A 20,110-nucleotide genomic window follows, 5' to 3' on the forward strand; every position below is an offset into this window, starting at 1 on the left:
GGTGGAGGGAAGAGCTTGGTGGAGATGATGAGGGTGGAAGGAAGAGCTTGGTGGAGATGATGAGGGTGGAGGGAAGAGGCAGGTGGAGATGATGAGGGTGGAGGGAAGAGCTTGGTGGAGATGATGAGGTTGGAGGGAAGAGGTTGGTGGAGATGATGAGGGTGGAGAGAAGAGCTTGGTGGAGATGATGAGGGTCGAGGGAAGAGCTTGGTGGAGATGATGAGGGTGAAGGGAAGAGCTTGGTGGAGATGATGGGGGTGGAGGGAAAAGCTTGGTGGAGATGATGAGGATGGAGGGAAGAGCTTGGTCGAGATGATGAGGGTGGAGGGAAGAGGCAGGTGGAGGGGAGGGTGGAGGGAAGAGGTTGGTGGAGATGATGAGGTTGGAGGAAAGAGGTTGGTGGAGATGATGAGGGTGGAGAGAAGAGCTTGGTGGAGATGATGAGGGTCGAGGGAAGAGCTTGGTGGAGATGATGAGGGTGAAGGGAAGAGGGTGGTTGAGATAATGAGGGTGGAGGGAAGAGGCATGTGAAGATGAGGGTGGAGGGAAGAGGCAGGTGGAGATGAGGGTGGAGGGAAAAGCTTGGTGGAGATGATGAGGATGGAGGGAAGAGCTTGGTCGAGATGATGAGGGTGGAGGGAAGAGGCAGGTGGAGGTGAGGGTGGAGGGAAGAGAAAGTAGAGGTGATGAGGGTGGGAGGAAGAGGTTGGTGAAGATGATGAGGGTGGAGGGAAGAGCTTGGTGGAGATGATGAGGGTGGAGGAAAGAGGTTGGTGGAGATGATAACGGTGGAGGGAAGAGCTTGGTGGAGATGATGAGGGTGGAGGGAAGAGCTTTGTGGAGATGATGAGGGTGGAGGGAAGAACTTGGTGGAGATGATGAGGGTGAAGGGAAGAGGGTGGTTGAGAAGATGAGGGTGGAGGGAAGAGCTTGGTGGAGATGATGAGGGTGGAGATGATGAGGGTGGAGGGAAGAGGCAGGTGGAGATGAGGGTGGAGGGAAGAGAAAGTGGAGGTGATGAGGGTGGAGGGAAGAGATAGGTGGAGATGAGGGTGGAGGGAAGAGATAGGTGGAGATGAGGGTGAAGGGAAGAGATAGGTGGAGATGATGAGGGTGAAGGGAAGAGATAGGTGGAGATTAGGGATGAGCTTCGAGTTCGAGTCGAACTCATGTTCGACTCGAACATTGGCTGTTCGCAAGTTCGCCGAACAGCGAACAATTTGGGGTGTTCGCGGCAAATTCGAATGCCGCGGAACACCCTTTAAAAGTCTATGGGAGAAATCAAAAGTGCTAATTTTAAAGGCTAATATGCAAGTTATTGTCATAAAAAGTGTTTGGGGACCTGGGTCCTGCCCCAGGGGACATGGATCAATGCAAAAAATAGGATTTTTTAAAACAGCTTACCTGTAAAATCCTTTTCTTTCGAAGGACATCACGGGACACAGAGCCACAGTAATTACTGATGGGTTATATAGGTATCACTGGTGATTGGACACTGGCACACCCTATCAGGAAGTTCAACCCCCTATATAATCCCTCCCCCTTGCAGGGATACCTCAGTTTTGTAGCCAAGCAATATAGTGTATTAGAAGAGGGGTGGGACCTCTGTGTCCCGTGATGTCCTTCGAAAGAAAAGGATTTTACAGGTAAGCTGTTTTAAAAAATCCTATTTTCTTTCTCGAACATCACGGGACACAGAGCCACAGTAATTACTGATGGGATGTCCCAGAGCAATGCTACCTGAGGGGGGGGAACCACGACCAAGTAGGGTGCAATCAGACCTGAGGACCCTGTACTGCTGCCTGCAGCACACTACGCCCAAAGGCGATATCCTCATGCCTTCTCACATCCACCTGATAGAATCTGGTGAATGTATGAACTGAAGACCAGGTTGCGGCCTTGCAGATTTGAGCCATAGAGGCCCGGTGATGCACTGCCCAAGAAGCACCAATAGCCCTTGTGGAATGTGCCCTGATCTGAAACGGAGGAATCTTCTGTTTCAAACCGTAAGCTTGAATGATCAACTGTCGAATCCATTTAGAAATGGTAGCTTTTGACGCTGCCTGTCCTCTATTGGGACCCTCTGGCAGCACAAACAAAACATCCGTCTTGCGGATCTGAGTAGTTGCCCCTAGATAGGCCTTAACTGCTCTTACTACATCCAACGAATGTAGAGATCTCTCTTCCGGAGAACAGGGATCTGGAAAAAAGGAAGGTAGAACAATGTCTTGGTTTAAATGAAAATCAGAAACCACCTTCGGTAAAAAACTAGGATGAGGGCGTAGTACCACTCTATCCTTGTGTATAATCAAATAAGGCTCCTTACAGGAAAGAGCTGCTAATTCTGATACTCTTCTAGCAGAAGAGATGGCCACCAGAAAAATTAATTTCCTTGTCAACAAGACCAAAGGAATCTGACTTATTGGTTCAAAAGGCCGTTTCTGTAACACAGCCAGGACCAAATTCAAGTCCCAGGGGTTTAGGGGCGCTTTAACCGGAGGATTAAGACGCATCACCCCCTGCATAAAGTTTCGGACCAAAGAATGCGAAGCAAGTGGCCGCTGAAATAATACTGATAAAGCAGAGACCTGGCCCTTGATGGTACTCAAGGCCAGCTTCATCTCTAATCCCATCTGTAGAAAATCAAGGATTCTACCTATGACATATTTCCTGGGATGCCAACCTCTGGATTCACACCAGGTTATATAAGCTTTCCAGACTCTATGATAAATCATCCTGGAAGCTGGCTTCCTTGCATTAATCAAGGTAGATATGACAGGACCTGAGAGCCCACGACTCTTCAGAACGTGGGTCTCAATAGCCAAACCGTCAAATTTAGTGTTTGTAAGGCAGGATGGAACACTGGACCTTGAGATAACAGGTCTGGGCGTTCCGGTAGGGTCCACGGGGAACCTACCGTCATCCTTACTATTTCTGCTAGGGATGAGCCGAACACCCCCCGGTTCGGTTCGCACCAGAACCCGCGAACGGACCGAAAGTTCGCACGAACGTTAGAACCCCATTGACGTCTATGGGACTCGAACGTTCGAAATCAAAAGTGCTCATTTTAAAGGCTAATTTGCATGGTATTGTCCTAAAAAGGGTTTGGGGACCCGGGTCCTACCCCAGGGGACATGTATCAATGCAAAAAAAACTTTTAAAAACGGCCGTTTTTTCGGGAGCAGTGATTTTAATGATGCTTAAAGTAAAAAAAAAAAAGTGAAATATTCCTTTAAATATCGTACCTGGGGGGTGTCTATAGTATGCCTGTAAAGTGACGCGTGTTTCCCATGTTTAGAACAGTCCCTGCACCAAATGTCATTTTTAAAGGAAAAAATCTCATTTAAAACTGCTTGCGGGTTTAATGTCATGTCGGGTCATGGCAATATGGATGAAAATCAGTGAGACAAACGGCATGGGTACCCCCCAGTCCATTACCAGGCCCTTTGGGTCTTGTATGGTTATTAAGGGGAACCCCACACCCAAATTAAAATAAGGAAAGGTGTGGGGCCACCAGGCCCTATATACTCTGAACAGCAGTATACAGGCGGTGCAAACAAGACAGGGACTGTAGGTTTGTTGTTAAGTAGAATCTGTTTGTAATTTTGAACATTTTTAACGTGTTTAGCTCCAGCCAAAAAATCTTTTCTAAGCTTTTTGGAAAACATAGGGAAGGGTTATCACCCCTGTGACATTTGTTTTGCTGTCTTTCCTCCTCTTCAGAAGATTTCACCTCACTTTTTTGTCCCAATGAAAAATGTTTTTTGAAAATTTGGGTTTTTTTGTGGAACAAGGATTGGAAAGCATCAGTGGAAAGGAGAAATTGTTTTCCCATATTAACTCTTACAGGAGAGAATTTCCCTTCCTAGGGGTAGATTTCATCTCACTTCCTGTTGTCTCCTTCCGTTTGCAAGTAGGAGTCGTTTGTAAGTTAGATGTTTGAAAGTAGGGTCCTGCCCTATATACTCAGCAGAAATTTGGGCCTTAGGTGTTGCTGTGGCCACAACACTGTAAGCCCTCACAGGGCCCTGCTGTGAAATATTAGATCAAGAATTGTAATTACATGCCCCTGTTGAACAGGAGCTGAAAAATTAGGCCTTAGGCACTGGTGCTGGTGCCACAACACTGCAACCCCTCACAGACACTCTAGTTGGAATGCAGGAATGAGCCCTGCTGCAAAGTATTGCATCAAAAATTGTAATTACACGCCCCTGTTAAACAGGGGCTGAAAAATTGGGCCTTAGGCACTGGTGCTGGTGCCACAACACTGCAACCCCTCACAGACACTCTAGTTGGAACGCAGGAACGAGCCCTGCTGCAAATTATTGCTTCAAAAATTGTAATTACACGCCCCTGTTAGACAGGGGCAGAAAAATTGGGCCTTAGGCACTGGTGCTGGTGCCACAACACTGCAACCCCTCACAGACACTCTAGTTGGAACGCAGGAACGAGCCCTGCTGCAAAGTATTGCATCAAAAATTGTAATTACACGCCCCTGTTAGACAGGGGCAGAAAAATTGGGCCTTAGGCACTGGTGCTGGTGCCACAACACTGCAACCCCTCACAGACACTCTAGTTGGAACGCAGGAACGAGCCCTGCTGCAAAGTATTGCATCAAAAATTGTAATTACACGCCCCTGTTAGACAGGGGCAGAAAAATTGGGCCCTAGGCACTGGTGCTGGTGCCACAACACTGCAACCCCTCACAGACACTCTAGTTGGAATGCAGGAACGAGCCCTGCTGCAAAGTATTACATCAAAAATTGTAATTACACGCCCCTGTTAAACAGGGGCTGAAAAATTGTGCCTTAGGCACTGGTGGTGGCGCCCAGAACCAAAAATGTTCTTACAAGCTATCAGCGTGATGATTGAGGAGGAAGAGGATAATTACTCAGGGATAGTCACTCAGCATCAGCATAGGCAGTCTTTGAAGGGATCTGAGATTTCAAAAAAAATTATTCGGTTACATCAGCATCAGGTGCTTGGTAGCTGGTGGTGATCCAAGACTCATTCATTTTTATGAAGGTCAGCCGATCGACCGAGTCGGTGGACAGACGCACCCTGTGATCGGTTACCACGCCTCCAGCAGCACTGAATGTGCGTTCCGAAAGAACGCTGGATGCAGGACAGGCCAGTAGCTCAATTGCATACTGTGCAAGCTCTGGCCAGTGATCCATCCTCAAGACCCAGTAACCCAGAGGATTTTCGGTGGGAAAGGTGTCCAAGTCTGATCTTGCCCCTAGGTATTCCTGCACCATGTAAAACAGACGCTGGCGATGGTTGCTGGAACCGATCATACCTTGGGGCTGCGGACCAAAAAATTGTCTGAACGCATCGGTCAGACGGCCACCTTCTTCACCGCTCCTTCTTTGACTGACCGAAGCCTCAGCAACACGTTGTCCAGAAACAGGAGTTTGTAACCTCCCAGTCTCTGGGAACGCGTTGCACAGACCTTTCTGCAAGGCCTCCCGAAGATGTTTCATCCTCTGCTCCCTCTGCGATGGCAAGATAAGGTCCGCAACCTTACCCTTGTAACGTGGATCAAGGAGGGTTGCCAGCCAGTATTGGTCCTTCTCCTTGATACCACGAATACGAGGATCCTTACGCAGGCTTTGCAGGATCAGGGAGGCCATGCAGCGTAGGTTTGCTGAGGCATTCGGTCCGGAGTCCTCTGGGTCACTAAGAACGACATGGTCCGCAGCCACCTCCTCCCAGCCACGTACAAGTCCATGTGTTTCTTGGGACTGATCCCTTAAAGACTGCTGCTGATGCTGAGTGCCAGGCTCCACCTCCATACTGACACAATCTTCCTCCTCCTCCTCTTCCTCCTCGTCCTCTTCCTGTGTGATCGGCGGGCACGCAGGAACACTGTCTGGATAAAGGGGGCCTTGAGAGCTAAGGAAGTCCTCCTCTTCCTGCCTCTGTTCTGCCTCAAGTGCCCTGTCCATTATTCCACGCAGCGTGTGCTCCAACAGGTGGACAAGGGGGACAGTGTCACTGATGCATGCACTGTCACTGCTCACCATCCTCGTGGCCTCCTCGAATGGTGACAGGACAGTGCATGCATCCCTGATCATGGCCCACTGGCGTGGGGAAAAAAAACCAAGCTCCCCTGACCCTGTCCTGGTGCCATAGTCGCACAGGTACTCATTGATGGCCCTCTGCTGCGTGTGCAGCCGCTGCAGCATGGCCAACGTTGAGTTCCACCTGGTGGGCATGTCACAGATTAGGCGGTTCTTGGGCAGGTTAAACTCCTTTTGGAGGTCCGTCAGCCGAGCACTGGCATTATATGACCGGTGGAAATGCACACAGACTTTCCTGGCCTGCCTCAGGACATCCTGTAAGCCCGGGTACCTGCCCAAGAACCGCTGCACCACCAAGTTAAGGACGTGAGCCAAACAGGGCACATGGGTCATTTGTCCCTGTCGGAGGGCAGAGAGGAGGTTGGTGCCATTGTCGCAAACCACCATTCCTGCCTTAAGTTGGCGTGGCGTCAACCACCTCTGAACCTGCCCCTGCAGAGCTGACAGAACCTCTGCCCCAGTGTGGCTCCTGTCCCCCAAGCACACCAGCTCAAGCACCGCATGGCATCTTTTGGCCTGCGTACTTGCGTAGCCCCTTGAACGCCTACGGAGCACCGCTGGTTCCGAGGAAGAGGCCATGGAGGAAGAAGAAGAGGAGGGGGTGGAGGAGAGAGGTGTGTCACAATCAGCATTTTGGAGGCGTGGTGGCGGAACAACCTCCAACACTACTGCACCTTGTCCTGCATCCTTCCCAGCTGCCAGCAGAGTCACCCAATGCGCCGTGAAACTTAGGTAACGTCCCTGTCCATGCCTGCTGGACCATGAGTCAGCGGTAATATGCACCTTACCGCTGACCGCCCTGTCCAGCGAGGCATGGACATTGCCTTCCACATGCCGGTAGAGAGCCGGAATCGCCTTCCGTGAGAAAAAGTGGCGTTTGGGTACCTGCCACTGAGGAACCGCACATTCCACAAACTCACGGAAGGGGGCAGAGTCTACCAACTGAAAAGGCAGCAGTTGAAGTGCTAGCAATTTTGCCAAGCTAGCATTCAACCGCTGGGCATGTGGATGGCTGGGAGCAAACTTCTTTCGGCGGTGCAGCAGCTGGGGCAGGGAAATTTGCCTGGTACAATCTGACGTCGGTGTACCAAAAGCAGATTGCCCACAAGTACTTGGCTGTGACACACCTAATTCTACACCTTCATTCCTCTCACTGCAGGTCTCAGAGAGGACTGAAGGTCTAGTGGGGTTGGAAATCTCAGCTGATGAGGAGCAAGGAGAGATCCTCTTTGTTCTTTGGTGTGGGTCTTTTAGATACGCTTGCCAACGAACTGCATGGCAGGTCAACATATGTCTGGTCAAGCATGTGGTACCCAAGCGGGAGATGTTTTGGCCACGCGAGATACGCTTGAGACATATGTTGCAAATAGCAGCGGTGCGATCTGATGCACTCGTCTCAAAAAAGGCCCACACCAAAGAACTTTTTGAATAACGTGCAGAGACTGCAGCGCCCTGCACATGTGGAGCTTTGGGGTGTGATGCAGTCAATGTGCTGCCCTTAGGCTGGCCCCTGGAGGGCATCCTGCCTCGTTGGTGATGTGCCGCCGCCTCCTCCTCCTCCTCCTCCTCCTCCTCCTCCTCTCTCCTATCAGGCACCCACGTTGAGTCAGTGACCTCATCATCCCCTCCCTCCTCATCACTGGAGCAAACCTGGCAGTATGCTGCAGCAGGGGGAGCATGACTGCCAGATTGCTGTCCTTCTTGGGCACCCCCTCTGTCCGTGCTCATGTTACTGCCTTCATCGAGCTCAGTATTGTCATCAGAGCCTTCCAAACGCTGGGCATCCTCCTGGAGCATGTACCCAACACTGTGGTCAAACAGTTCGAGGGAATCCTCATGAGGACATGGTGGAGCTAGGGAAGGAGTCACTGATGACATTGAGCTGAGGGAAGAGGCCGCTGCTTTGCCAGACAAAGCACCCTGGGCATGGGTGAGAGAGGATGAGGAGGATGAGGACGGCTTGGTCATCCACTCGACCAAGTCTTCCGCATGTTGCGGCTCAACACGGCCAGCTGCCGAAAAAAAGGCCAAGCGTGTCCCATGGCCACGTGCTGATGAGGATGCACCGTCTCCACGACCAGCACTAGACACAGAGCCTGCTTGCCCTCTCTTATTGGCTTGTGACTGTCTGCCTCTCCTTCTTGGCCTTCCAGACATACTAATGGCCTGTAGCTGCACTAAGCTGGGATAGAACACCTGTAATTTTCTTCAAGTAGCTTTATATACTGTAACCAGACAAGCCTGCCTGTCAGTAGGAAGATAACAGGAACGGATCTAGCTGAACACTGTGAGCAGGACGCACTGTACTAAATGTAAATAGTCTAGCTGCCTGACCGTGGTACTAATAGGATCAAATAGAACACCTGTAATTTTCTTCAGGTAGCTTTATATACTGTAACCAGACAAGCCTGCCTGTCAGTAGGAAGATAACAGGAACGGATCTAGCTGTACACTGTGAGCAGGACGCACTGCACTAAATGTAAATAGTCTAGAAGATAACAGGAACGGATCTAGCTGAACACTGTGAGCAGGACGCACTGCACTAAATGTAAATAGTCTAGAAGATAACAGGAACGGATCTAGCTGAACACTGTGAGCAGGACGCACTGCACTAAATGTAAATAGTCTAGAAGATAACAGGAACGGATCTAGCTGAACACTGTGAGCAGGACGCACTGCACTAAATGTAAATAGTCTAGAAGATAACAGGAACGGATCTAGCTGAACACTGTGAGCAGGACGCACTGCACTAAATGTAAATAGCAGGAACGGATCTAGCTGAACACTGTGAGCAGGACGCACTGCACTAAATGTAAATAGCAGGAACGGATCTAGCTGAACACTGTGAGCAGGACGCACTGCACTAAATGTAAATTGCAGGAACGGATCTAGCTGAACACTGTGAGCAGGACGCACTGCACTAAATGTAAATAGTCTAGAAGATAACAGGAACGGATCTAGCTGAACACTGTGAGCAGGACGCACTGCACTAAATGTAAATAGTCTAGAAGATAACAGGAACGGATCTAGCTGAACACTGTGAGCAGGACGCACTGCACTAAATGTAAATAGCAGGAACGGATCTAGCTGAACACTGTGAGCAGGACGCACTGCACTAAATGTAAATAGTCTAGAAGATAACAGGAACGGATCTAGCTGAACACTGTGAGCAGGACGCACTGCACTAAATGTAAATAGCAGGAACGGCTCTAGCTGAACACTGTGAGCAGGACGCACTGCACTAAATGTAAATAGCAGGAACGGATCTAGCTGAACACTGTGAGCAGGACGCACTGCACTAAATGTAAATAGCAGGAACGGATCTAGCTGAACACTGTGAGCAGGACGCACTGCACTAAATGTAAATAGCAGGAACGGATCTAGCTGAACACTGTGAGCAGGACGCACTGCACTAAATGTAAATAGCAGGAACGGATCTAGCTGAACACTGTGAGCAGGACGCACTGCACTAAATGTAAATAGCAGGAACGGATCTAGCTGAACACTGTGAGCAGGACGCACTGCACTAAATGTAAATTGCAGGAACGGATCTAGCTGAACACTGTGAGCAGGACGCACTGCACTAAATGTAAATAGTCTAGAAGATAACAGGAACGGATCTAGCTGAACACTGTGAGCAGGACGCACTGCACTAAATGTAAATAGCAGGAACGGATCTAGCTGAACACTGTGAGCAGGACGCACTGCATTAAATGTAAATAGTCTAGATAGAAGATAACAGGAACGGATCTAGCTAAACTGAATACAGTGTATATATATATATGCAACACCTGGGATGCATATATATATATACACAATACACTGTAAGTGCAGCTAACTGACTGACTGTTCTGCCTAATCTATCTAACTCAAATCAAATGACACTGTCTCTCTCTCTCTCTATCTCTCAGCACACCGGAACACACACTACACAGGGCCGCCGTGCAGGCGGCCTTATATAGTGTGGGGTGTGTACTAAATCCCCTGAGCCATAATTGGCCAAAGCCACCCTGGCTTTGGCCAATTACAGCTCTCTCTACTGACGGCGCTGTGATTGGCCAAGCATGCGGGTCATAGTGCATGCTTGGCCAATCATCAGCCAGCAATGCACTGCGATGCCGCAGTGAATTATGGGCCGTGACGCGCCACACGAATTTAGCGCGAACGGCCCATAACGTTCGCAATTCGGCGAACGATCGAACAGCCGATGTTCGAGTCGAACATGGGTTCGACTCGAACACGAAGCTCATCCCTAATTTCTGCATACCAAGTCCTTCTGGGCCAAGCGGGGGCCACCAGAAGTACCGACTTCCTTTCCTGCCTGATCCTGCGAAGGAGTCGTGGTAGTAGCAGAATAGGCGGGAATGCGTAAATCAGTGAGAACCGATGCCACGGGATCACCAACGCATCCGTCCCGCATGCAAGAGGATCTTTTGCCCTTGCCACAAATCTGTCTATCTTTTTGTTGAATCGGGATGCAAAGAGATCTACATCTGGAACCCCCCATCTTTGGCATATGGCCCAAAAGACATCGGGATGCAGAGACCATTCCCCTGGAAGTAACTGCTGGTGACTTAGATAGTCCGCCTGCCAATTCTCTATTCCCGGGATGAAAACTGCCGATATGCATGGCACATGCATCTCTGCCCAGACTAAGATCTGGTTCACCTCTTTTTGAGCAGCTCGGCTCCGGGTGCCTCCCTGATGATTGACATAAGCCACTGCTGTGGCATTGTCGGACTGGATCCTGACCGGACAACCCTGTAGCCTGATAGTCCAGGCTTTTAGAGCTAGATGTATCGCCCGGATCTCCAGAATGTTGATGGGTAAGGTCCTCTCTGTCTTGGACCATAGCCCCTGGATCGCAGACTGTTCCAGAACTGCTCCCAACCTGACAGACTGGCATCTGTTGTTACCACCGTCCAGGTAACCGGTAGAAAGGATTTCCCCTTCTGCAGGTTTTCGGGTATGAGCCACCAATTGAGGCTCTGACGCACCGCATGCGACAGATGCATCGGAAAGTCTAATGCCTGAACCTTCTTGTTCCAGGTCGACAGAATACTGAGTTGCAGCATTCTTGAGTGAAACTGAGCATAGGGAACTGCTTCGAATGAAGACACCATCTTCCCTAGTAGCCTCATACAAAGGCGGACTGAGGGACCCTTCTTGGTCCTTACTGTCAGAATCAGCTCTCTCAAAGCAGTGATCTTTGCCTGGGGTAGAAATATTTTCTCCTGGCTTGTATCTATAATCAGACCTAAATACTCCAGTCTTCTTACTGGTTTTAGGAAAGACTTTTCTAAGTTGAGGATCCAACCCAGGTGTTCTAGATACCTGACCGTGGTCCTCAAGTTTCCATTCAAAGAGGCTACCGACCGGTCTATCAAGAGCAGGTCGTCTAGGTATGCTATGACCGCTATACCCTGAGCCCTTAATCTGGCCAGAGGAGGAGCCAAGATCTTTGTGAACACTCGAGGTGCAGTGGCTATCCCAAAGGGCAGAGCCATAAACTGGAAATGGCGCCCTCCTACCTCGAAGCGCAGAAACTTCTGATGAGCAGGAAAAATGGGCACATGCAGATATGCATCTCTGATGTCTATTGATGCCAGAAATTCTCCTCCCTGCAGGGTGGGAACTACTGTTCGAATTGATTCCATGCGGAAGGATTGAATCCTTAGGAATCGGTTCAGATCCCTTAAGTCCAAAATGGGCCTGACATCCCCATTTGGCTTTTGGACCGTAAAAAGGTTGGAATAGAAGCCCAATCCCTGGTCCTTTGCGGGAACTATCATAATGACCTCCTGCGACAAAAGTCACTCTAACGCTAGAAGGAGCGACTGCTTCTTCTCTGGGTCTCTGGGAACATTTGATCTGAGGAACCGAGGAGAAGGGAATTCCTGAAACTCCAGCTTGTACCCTAAGGTTACCGTGGAGACTACCCATCTGTCCTGGAAGTCCTCCTGCCAGAGCTCTGAGAACTGTCGCAGTCTTCCCCCCACTCGAGTGAGCGGGGGCGCCCCCTCATGCAGAGGTCTTAGTGTTTTGCCTAGTAGGCTTCTTTCCCCAGGACTTCTTTTGTCCCTGGGGTTGACTCTTGTCTCTGGACCCCGATGGAGGCGGCCGTCGAGACTGCCTGGAGGCTGAAGCCCCCGGCGCTGGGGAAAGAGTCCGTTTGAAAGAGGGACGCTTACTCTTCTTCTTGACAGGTAAGAGAGTGCTTTTCCCACAAGAGATTCTCTTGATATAGTTATCCAAGTCCTCTCCAAACAACCTTGCACCACGAAATGGAAACCCAGCCAGTAGCTTCTTACATGGTGCTTCGGCTGACCAATTTTTCAACCATAGGATTCTACGTATATGCACCAACCCCAGTGAAAGACGGGAGGTTTGCACGATAGAATCTCTAATGGCGTCAACCACAAAGCATAAGGCCGCTGGAAGGTTAGCAAACCCCTGGGCCTGCTGTTCAGGTAATACTTTGATGACCTGCTTAACATGGTCTCTTAAGTATTGACAGACTCCAATCGCTGCTATTGCAGGTTGGGCCACTGATCATGCTAAGGAGAAAACATCCTTCAATAGGGATTCCATCCTTTTATCTACAGGATCCCTGAGCATCTGAGCATTGTCTACAGGACAAGTCAGGCTATTATTTATGGAGGAAATGGCGGCATCAATAGCTGGTATTCCCCACATTTTAATAAACTTTTCTTCCATCGGATAAAGTGTTGAAAACTTTCTCGGCGGAAAAAACGTTTGTCTGGGTGATCCCACTCAGAATAAATAAGCTTTTCAAGTAAAGTATGAACAGGAAAAGCATGTGCTGCTTGGAAAGGTTTCAGTGACCCCAAAGCAGAAGAGGATTCTTTAGCAGTTTCAGGTATGGGCAACTTAAATGTGGAGCGGACCAATCCAGTGAGGATCTGCACTAAGACTTTCTCCTCTTGGGAAGTCGCAGAGGGTCCCTCTCCACCTGAATCCTCCGAAGAGGAATCATCCATCCCATCCCGATCCTCTGAAAGGGATTCATCTCCTTTATCCCAGAGCTCCTCTGTCTGAGGGTCTTGGGGAACAGAGGAAAGCCTAGTGCGTTTTCTTCCACTGAGTGAAGACGTAATCACGGCCATTAATCTTTCCTCTAGACCATTAATGGTTGAGGAAAAAACCTCTTGTGTAATATATACAGGGGCTGAAGTGCCAGAAGCAGGTGTAGCCCCTGACCCCGATGGCTCTCCCTGGCTAGCCGTCCCTGGCCCATCCTTAGGGGGGAAGGATGCTGCAGACAGGGGGCCCTCAGAACCTGAACGAGATCCCCTAGTGTCTCTGGTTCCTGGGGTGCTTGAACCTCTTCTACCCATAGTGCAAAGCAACAAGGTGTGAGGTATACAAATGAACACTGTCCGCTGAGCGATGTAGTCTGGCTAAAAGCCTTGCTACCCAATGCTCAGTCTGGTGTTACTTCAGTAAATGCTGCCTAGGAGAATGCCTGTGTCCCACCTTACATGCGACCGTCAGCTCTGTGTCTCTCAGAAGGCTGAGTGCACCTGTACAGAGTGCCTTTAATAGCCTGCAGCTGGCCTGAGTGGGAGTCTAAACACTCTGTGCTGACATCCCGCCCCCTCCTCTACCGCCCCCCCCCCCCCCCTCGAGTTTTGAAAAAAACGAGCGCTTCCCGCACTGCCGACTCTCCTGTCATGCTCTGGAGAAAAGGCTGGGGATGGGGGGGGGGGGGGGGAGGAGGGAGACTGGTAACAAGATTTGCCTGAACGGCTATCTTCAGAGATGGTGGCCATTAGGCCACAGAGCCCGGGTGGTATAACCACTTTCTAGACCCCTGTAGCCCCTCTCTAGCCTGGGGGGGAACATTCAAACATGAGAAATCCCCCCATCCACCTTACCTGCTTGCAGCCTGCTTGATACGCTGGGACATACACAGCGATTACAACACCTGAGACAGACATTCAGCATGTGTAGGTTTGTGCTCTTGGCAGCCCCCGGTGGTCACAATAGGCATAGCATGCATTTACCTTAAAGGAGAAAAGCCACTAGAACTCAAAAATTCTGTGGAATCTCCTCTTACCTTATCCAGCCGCAGGGTGCCGTTTACACAGACCCAATCTTCACCTCTCACGGTGGGCTACGTTTGAAAAAACTGTCAGAGACTGGGGCCCCCATCAGTAGGGGGATCCAACAGTTCTGGGACCGTAAAGCACCTCGCCAGAAATTAGGAAGTTTAAAGCCATTTTCTGATCTGCGGGGTCCAGCTCTCTAAAAAGAGAAGCATTACGGGTAAAACCTCGTTTCTTCGGACACGAGGCCCGGGTACCATTCAATTCGGCCATGAAAAGACACTTTGAATGGATCCGGTTCGCCTGGCTTGCCCCAGTATAGGATCTTAGGATATTCCCTTTGGAGCTCAGCACAGGACATCTTTATACGTCCATCACCTAAGACACTGGCGTAAAAACTGAGGTATCCCTGCAAGGGGGAGGGATTATATAGGGGGTTGAACTTCCTGATAGGGTGTGCCAGTGTCCAATCACCAGTGATACCTATATAACCCATCAGTAATTACTGTGGCTCTGTGTCCCGTGATGTTCGAGAAAGAAAAACGGCCGTTTTTAAAACTTTTTTTTGCATTGATCCATGTCCCCTGGGGCAGGACCCAGGTCCCCAAACACTTTTTATGACAATAACTTGCATATAAGCCTTTAAAATTAGCACTTTTGTTTATTCATGTTCGTGTCCCATAGACTTTAACGGTGTTCGCGTGTTCGAACGAACTTTTTTCCTGTTCGCATGTTCTGGTGCGAACCGAACAGGGGGGTGTTCGGCTCATCCCTAGTGGAGATGATGAGGGTGAAGGGAAGAGGGTGGTTGAGATGATGAGAGCGGAGGGAAGAGCCTGGTGGAGATGATGAGGGTGTAGGGAAAAGGCAGGTGGAGATGAGGGTGGAGGGAAGAGGTAGGTGGAGATGAGGGTGGAGAGAAGAGCATGGTGGAGATGATGAGGGTGGAGGAAAGAGCTTGGTGGAGATGATGAGGGTGGAGGAAAGAGCTTGGTGGAGATGATGAGGGTGGAGGAAAGAGCTTGGTGGAGATGATGAGGGTGGAGGGAAGAGCTTGGTGGAGATGATGAGGGTGGAGGGAAGAGGCAGGTGGAGATGATGAGGGTGGAGGGAAGAGCTTGGTGGAGATGATGAGGTTGGAGGGAAGAGGTTGGTGGAGATGATGAGGTTGGAGGGAAGAGGTTGGTGGAGATGATGAGGGTGGAGAGAAGAGCTTGGTGGAGATGATGAGGGTCGAGGGAAGAGCTTGGTGGAGATGATGAGGGTGAAGGGAAGAGCTTGGTGGAGATGATGAGGGTGGAGGGAAAAGCTTGGTGGAGATGATGAGGATGGAGGGAAGAGCTTGGTCGAGATGATGAGGGTGGAAGGAAGAGGCAGGTGGAGGTGAGGGTGGAGGGAAGAGAAAGTAGAGGTGATGAGGGTGGGATGAAGAGGTGGGTGAAGATGATGAGGGTGGAAGGAAGAGGTTGGTGGAGATGATGAGGGTGGAGGGAAGAGCTTGGTGGAGATGATGAGGGTGGAGGGAAAAGCTTGGTGGAGATGATGAGAGCCGAGGGAAGAGCTTGGTGGAGATGATGAAGGTGGAGGGAAGAGCTTGGTGGAGATGATGTGGGTGGAGGGAAGAGCTTGGAGGAGATGATGAGGGTGAAGGGAAGAGGTTGGTGAAGATGATGGGGGTGGATGGAAGAGGTTGGTGGATCTGATGGTGGTGGAGGGAAGAGGTTGGTAGAGATGATGGGGGTGGAGGGAATATCAGAAGTTGTGCCTGAGTGAATGTCTCTGTTATAGAGAAGTGCAGATAAAAGTCACTTTAAGGAACAGGAAGAAAACGATTGCCGCAGATGTCTCCACACACTGTGCGGTATATGCGGGTAATTATGACAGATATTACTAGAAGTAACCCACCCTGTATATACCCCTGGCCATGATGGAATTGGCTGAGATAATGCAGAGCTGGGGCTATCTTCCTATCCTTCATTTCCCCCGAGATAACCCATAGCTAAGACCAGCAATGAAATTGGTACTATCCTGCTCTGGAGTACCATATACTGAGGATTGAAGGACACCTTTTGGAATGGACTTTGTTGCCCTTCAAGTAGCCAGTTCTGGAGTAGGACTATTGCTGGTGCACTCAGTTCTGTGACATCATACAGTGTTCAGCCATCGTGTCACAGAACTGTAGAGAGGGGTCTGATCCCGCTAAGGTCACCTCTGCTCCCTTCCCCCACAGTGTGACCAATCTGGGGATCAGTATTATGGCTTGTGTCGAAGGATTTTTGTTCAGTTCAAGTGAGTTTTGTATTCCCATAAAAGTCTAGGAGACTGCAAGACCTGCTGCTTAAAGCAGGTCAGAAGTAGTTAGTTTACCTATAGGTCAGAAGGAGGTCAACTGCTGGTCAACTGCAGGTCAGAAGGAGGTCAGATGCCCTTGTCAATGAACTCCTAAAGATCTCAGAAGTATATCAACCTGATGCCATTGACAAATTTCTAAGCCTATCCCCAAAGGCCTCGATATCCTCCGCATATTATATAGATTAACAAAGCAGCCATAACTCATCCTCACCATCCACACACTTGAAACATCTTCAAAATCCATTTAGTAAAGAGATATTGAGGAGAAAAGCTTTCTCCAGGAAATGTACTTCTGGACGATGGCTGATGGTGCAATGTATAATGCGTCTGAGACAATATTTGCGTTTTAAGAGCTGCTCTTTATCTAGAAGTGTTCTATATGTCTATGGTGGGTATATTGGCAGGAGAAGAGATACTGAGATGTGACAGAAGAGGGGGAGATGGTTGCAGGGTAGGCTTAGGTCAACTGTAAAACAAAACCAAAGAAAATTCCCAGCTCAACTGACCGACCAGCCACCAGCCTGCAAACAACCAAATTGCCGTAACAGTTTGCAATAAATCCTTGCTGCGAAGGCCAGTTATAGGTGGGGGCAGTGGCCATTTTTTTGGACACCTTTGCTGCCATTGTGTTATATGCTGGGTGTCCAGTGCACCCCTGTGCTTTAAGGGAACGGTGGGCTCCCTCCAGGCTCACCTGCCCTCTAACTATCCGTTATTATGTATGTGCTTCCACTATGGAGGCTCTCAAAATGTATAGAGTTAGGACTACAGATAATACTTGGGTGCCGTAAAGTGTCTCTGCAGCTTACGCATTTATTTGCAAATGTGTGCAAACTAAACCCCTGTTTTTAACGCAAACTGTTAGGAGAATTCGGTTGGTTGCTGCTGGTTGGTGAGTTGAGCTGGGAATTTTCTTTGGTTTTGTTTGACATGCGTTGCCCTTCCATGTGCTCCTTGCTTCGAAGGCCAGTTATAGGTGTGGGCAGAGGCCATTTGTTTGTACTGTTAGGTCAACTAGATCAGTGTTCCCCCAGGAATAACGGTGAGGAGATGCTTCCTTGCTCCGCTCTGAAACGTTTGTTTTGCCTCCTTAAAGAAAACCTGTGTGGGATAGGCTGTGTGGGGTAGGTTACGTAGGTTGTACTATATGGGATAGGCTGTGCGGGGGTAGGTTACACTATGTGGGATAGGCTGTGTGGGAAAGGTTGTGTGGGTAGGTTATGTAGGTTACACTGTGTGGGGAAGTTTGTGTGGGGTAGGTTTTGCTATGTGAGGTAGGTTACGCTTTGTGGGATAGGCTGTGTGGGGTAGGTTAGGTAGGTTATGCTATGTGGGATAGGTTGCGTGGAATAGCCCAGCTCATGTGTCCCTCTTGTTGTCTTCCAGGGTAAAGGAAAGATGAGGACCTTCTGGCTTCTGGGGGAAATCACAGAAGACGACATTATCTGAGAATCTCTAGTTCTGTATCAGGCCAGCTGAGTCCTGAGCTGCTCAATAGACTAATGTGGGGACTGAGCTTTCCTCAAACCCATTCATAGCTGCTCCGCCCGGAGTACATTGATTCCAGATGCCTCCCTGGTTGGAGCACCAGGCACCGACCCTTACTTCTCTTTTCTCTGGGAACGAGTCATTAAGCACCAGCTAATTGGCCAATTCCTGACCTATCATGTGGTCAGGTGGCCCCAATCAGATATGACCTGCGGTCCAAGAGGGCTTGTAAAGCCGCCAACATTGCAGGAGGTGATGCAGGGCCAGGATACGAAGGCGAAGGGTCGCTCTAATCTTAGACCTTCGGCTTGCTGAACTTCATGATGAAAAAGGCAGTTTGAGTAGAAATGGATCCTAGCTACCAATTTCCTGCCACTTCACCAGTGGGGAGGTCAGTCTTTTCTGTGGATGCCGTGCAGATCTCCATCTTCCATACCAATTCTTATCACCATCTTCTCCTGCGCTGACCCATGAATCCCTTCCCATTCCCACCACAAGGGACAGACGAGAATTGCACCGGGACTGTCCACCCATCAGCGATAAGAACTGCACCCCCCAGTGCAGGCGTCGCGGCACAGCGAAGATCTATGTGGAAGAATTATCACTTCGTTATAATAGAAAACATATTTCAGGATGGAGACTCGGATAAACCTGGAAACCTCACAAAGGAGTAGAGTGTCTCCCCGCCATCAGCAAGGTGTATATTATGTGAATAATGGCAGTTGTACTGAGTCCGTGGCACATTCAGCCTTAAATAAAGTAAATTACATCCTAAAACTGGCTTACATGGTATGTGCTAATCCGCTATTGGATGACAGAAACCAGCCAATAGAACAGCTTGTACATCCCAACAAGTGGCAGGACCGAAGTCTGCTGGGACACCGAATGGGTATACCCCCTCCAATGACAATACAGGAGGTCTTCCACCAGCTCACACCTGGGCTTATAACAAGCTTTATTGGTGCCATATTGGGTCAGACAGACGTTCTATATCCCCATGAGATGTGACACATTTCAGCCAATGGGCTTAATTATTGGGTGAAGCACTGCTCATTGGGTGGAATGCATCAATGTCATATCTGATGGGAATATAATGTCTGTCTGACCCAATATGGCACCAATAAAGCTTGTTGCAGTTCAGAATAAAATGTAGCTTACGTGTGTGTATGCTGGAAAAGGTGGATCCCGGAGAGACTGGGCCCCCACGTGGCCGGCTGCTGCATGTCCTTCACTGGAGTGGTGTCATTTATACATGTTTGTATCAGTAGGAAGTACACAAAATATTTCCGGAGACCCTTAACCTGAAAGTTATGTCCACCCACAGGCCCTTTAGTGGTAGCCCTTTGTTATACCCCAGGCTGGCCTCACACCTATTCCCTGCATTAAAAAAAGTGTTACCGCAGTACCTGTATAACATGCCGGGGTCCCATCCAGCACACAAGTTTAGAAGGTGGTGACAGACCAGCAGAGGCCACGTGTCATGGTAGAGGTATGGTCCTCCTCCTGTTCCCCCGTGTTGGCAGTCAACCCAAAATAAATGCAACAACATGTGATATACTGCACGATAAAGGACTGGTTTGGTATTTATATCGCCCCCCCCCCCTTTCCCCTTGATCTGACCCATTCACCCCTCCCCAGCTGCAGTGTAGACAACACTGCTCACATTGGTGGAGGTAAGTAGGCAACCCCGAGAGATGGATGGTTCAGCGTATTTAGTGGCCTTGGGGTTAAAATAAATGTTCTCCTTTAAGGCTGATCTCCAGGCTCCTCCTGATTGCTGACATTACAAAAAATAAAACAAAATACTCCCCCGAGTTGGTGGTGTGAAGTGAACCAAAAGTCATATAGTCCCCTCCCGAAGAGGAAGAACCATTCCCTGACCCCCAGGGCTCAAGACTTCTGATTGGGGGTAAAGCACACTTAGGTCCACCTAGCCAAAAGCCCCAATGGATTCTGCTCCTCATAATCACCCAAAGGCAACCAATGAGTACTTGGTGGGGGGGCTCTCCAGAAGATCCTACCGCTTCTCATAATCACCCAAAGCCAACCAATGAGTACTGGGTGGAGGGTTCTCCAGAAAATGCTCCCACTCCTCATGATCACTCAAAGCCAACCAAT

The 20,110-nt window shown here is 49.5% G+C and overlaps 1 protein-coding gene across 1 annotated transcript in view; it reads left to right on the top strand.

Moving 5' to 3' along the window:
- NPR2 (natriuretic peptide receptor 2) overlaps positions 1–18,769 on the top strand; it is a 187,154-nt gene extending 168,385 nt beyond the window's left edge. Inside the window, exon 22 of the mRNA XM_073612133.1 lies at positions 17,891–18,769. Within this exon, the coding sequence (XP_073468234.1) occupies positions 17,891–17,953 (63 nt within the window). The 3' untranslated portion in view covers positions 17,954–18,769. The remainder of the gene's footprint in view (positions 1–17,890) is intronic.
- Positions 18,770–20,110: the final 1,341 nt, after the last annotated feature.

The sequence above is a fragment of the Aquarana catesbeiana genome, linkage group LG01, assembly GCF_042186555.1.
Source record: "Aquarana catesbeiana isolate 2022-GZ linkage group LG01, ASM4218655v1, whole genome shotgun sequence".
In the NCBI taxonomy this organism is placed as follows: domain Eukaryota; kingdom Metazoa; phylum Chordata; class Amphibia; order Anura; family Ranidae; genus Aquarana; species Aquarana catesbeiana.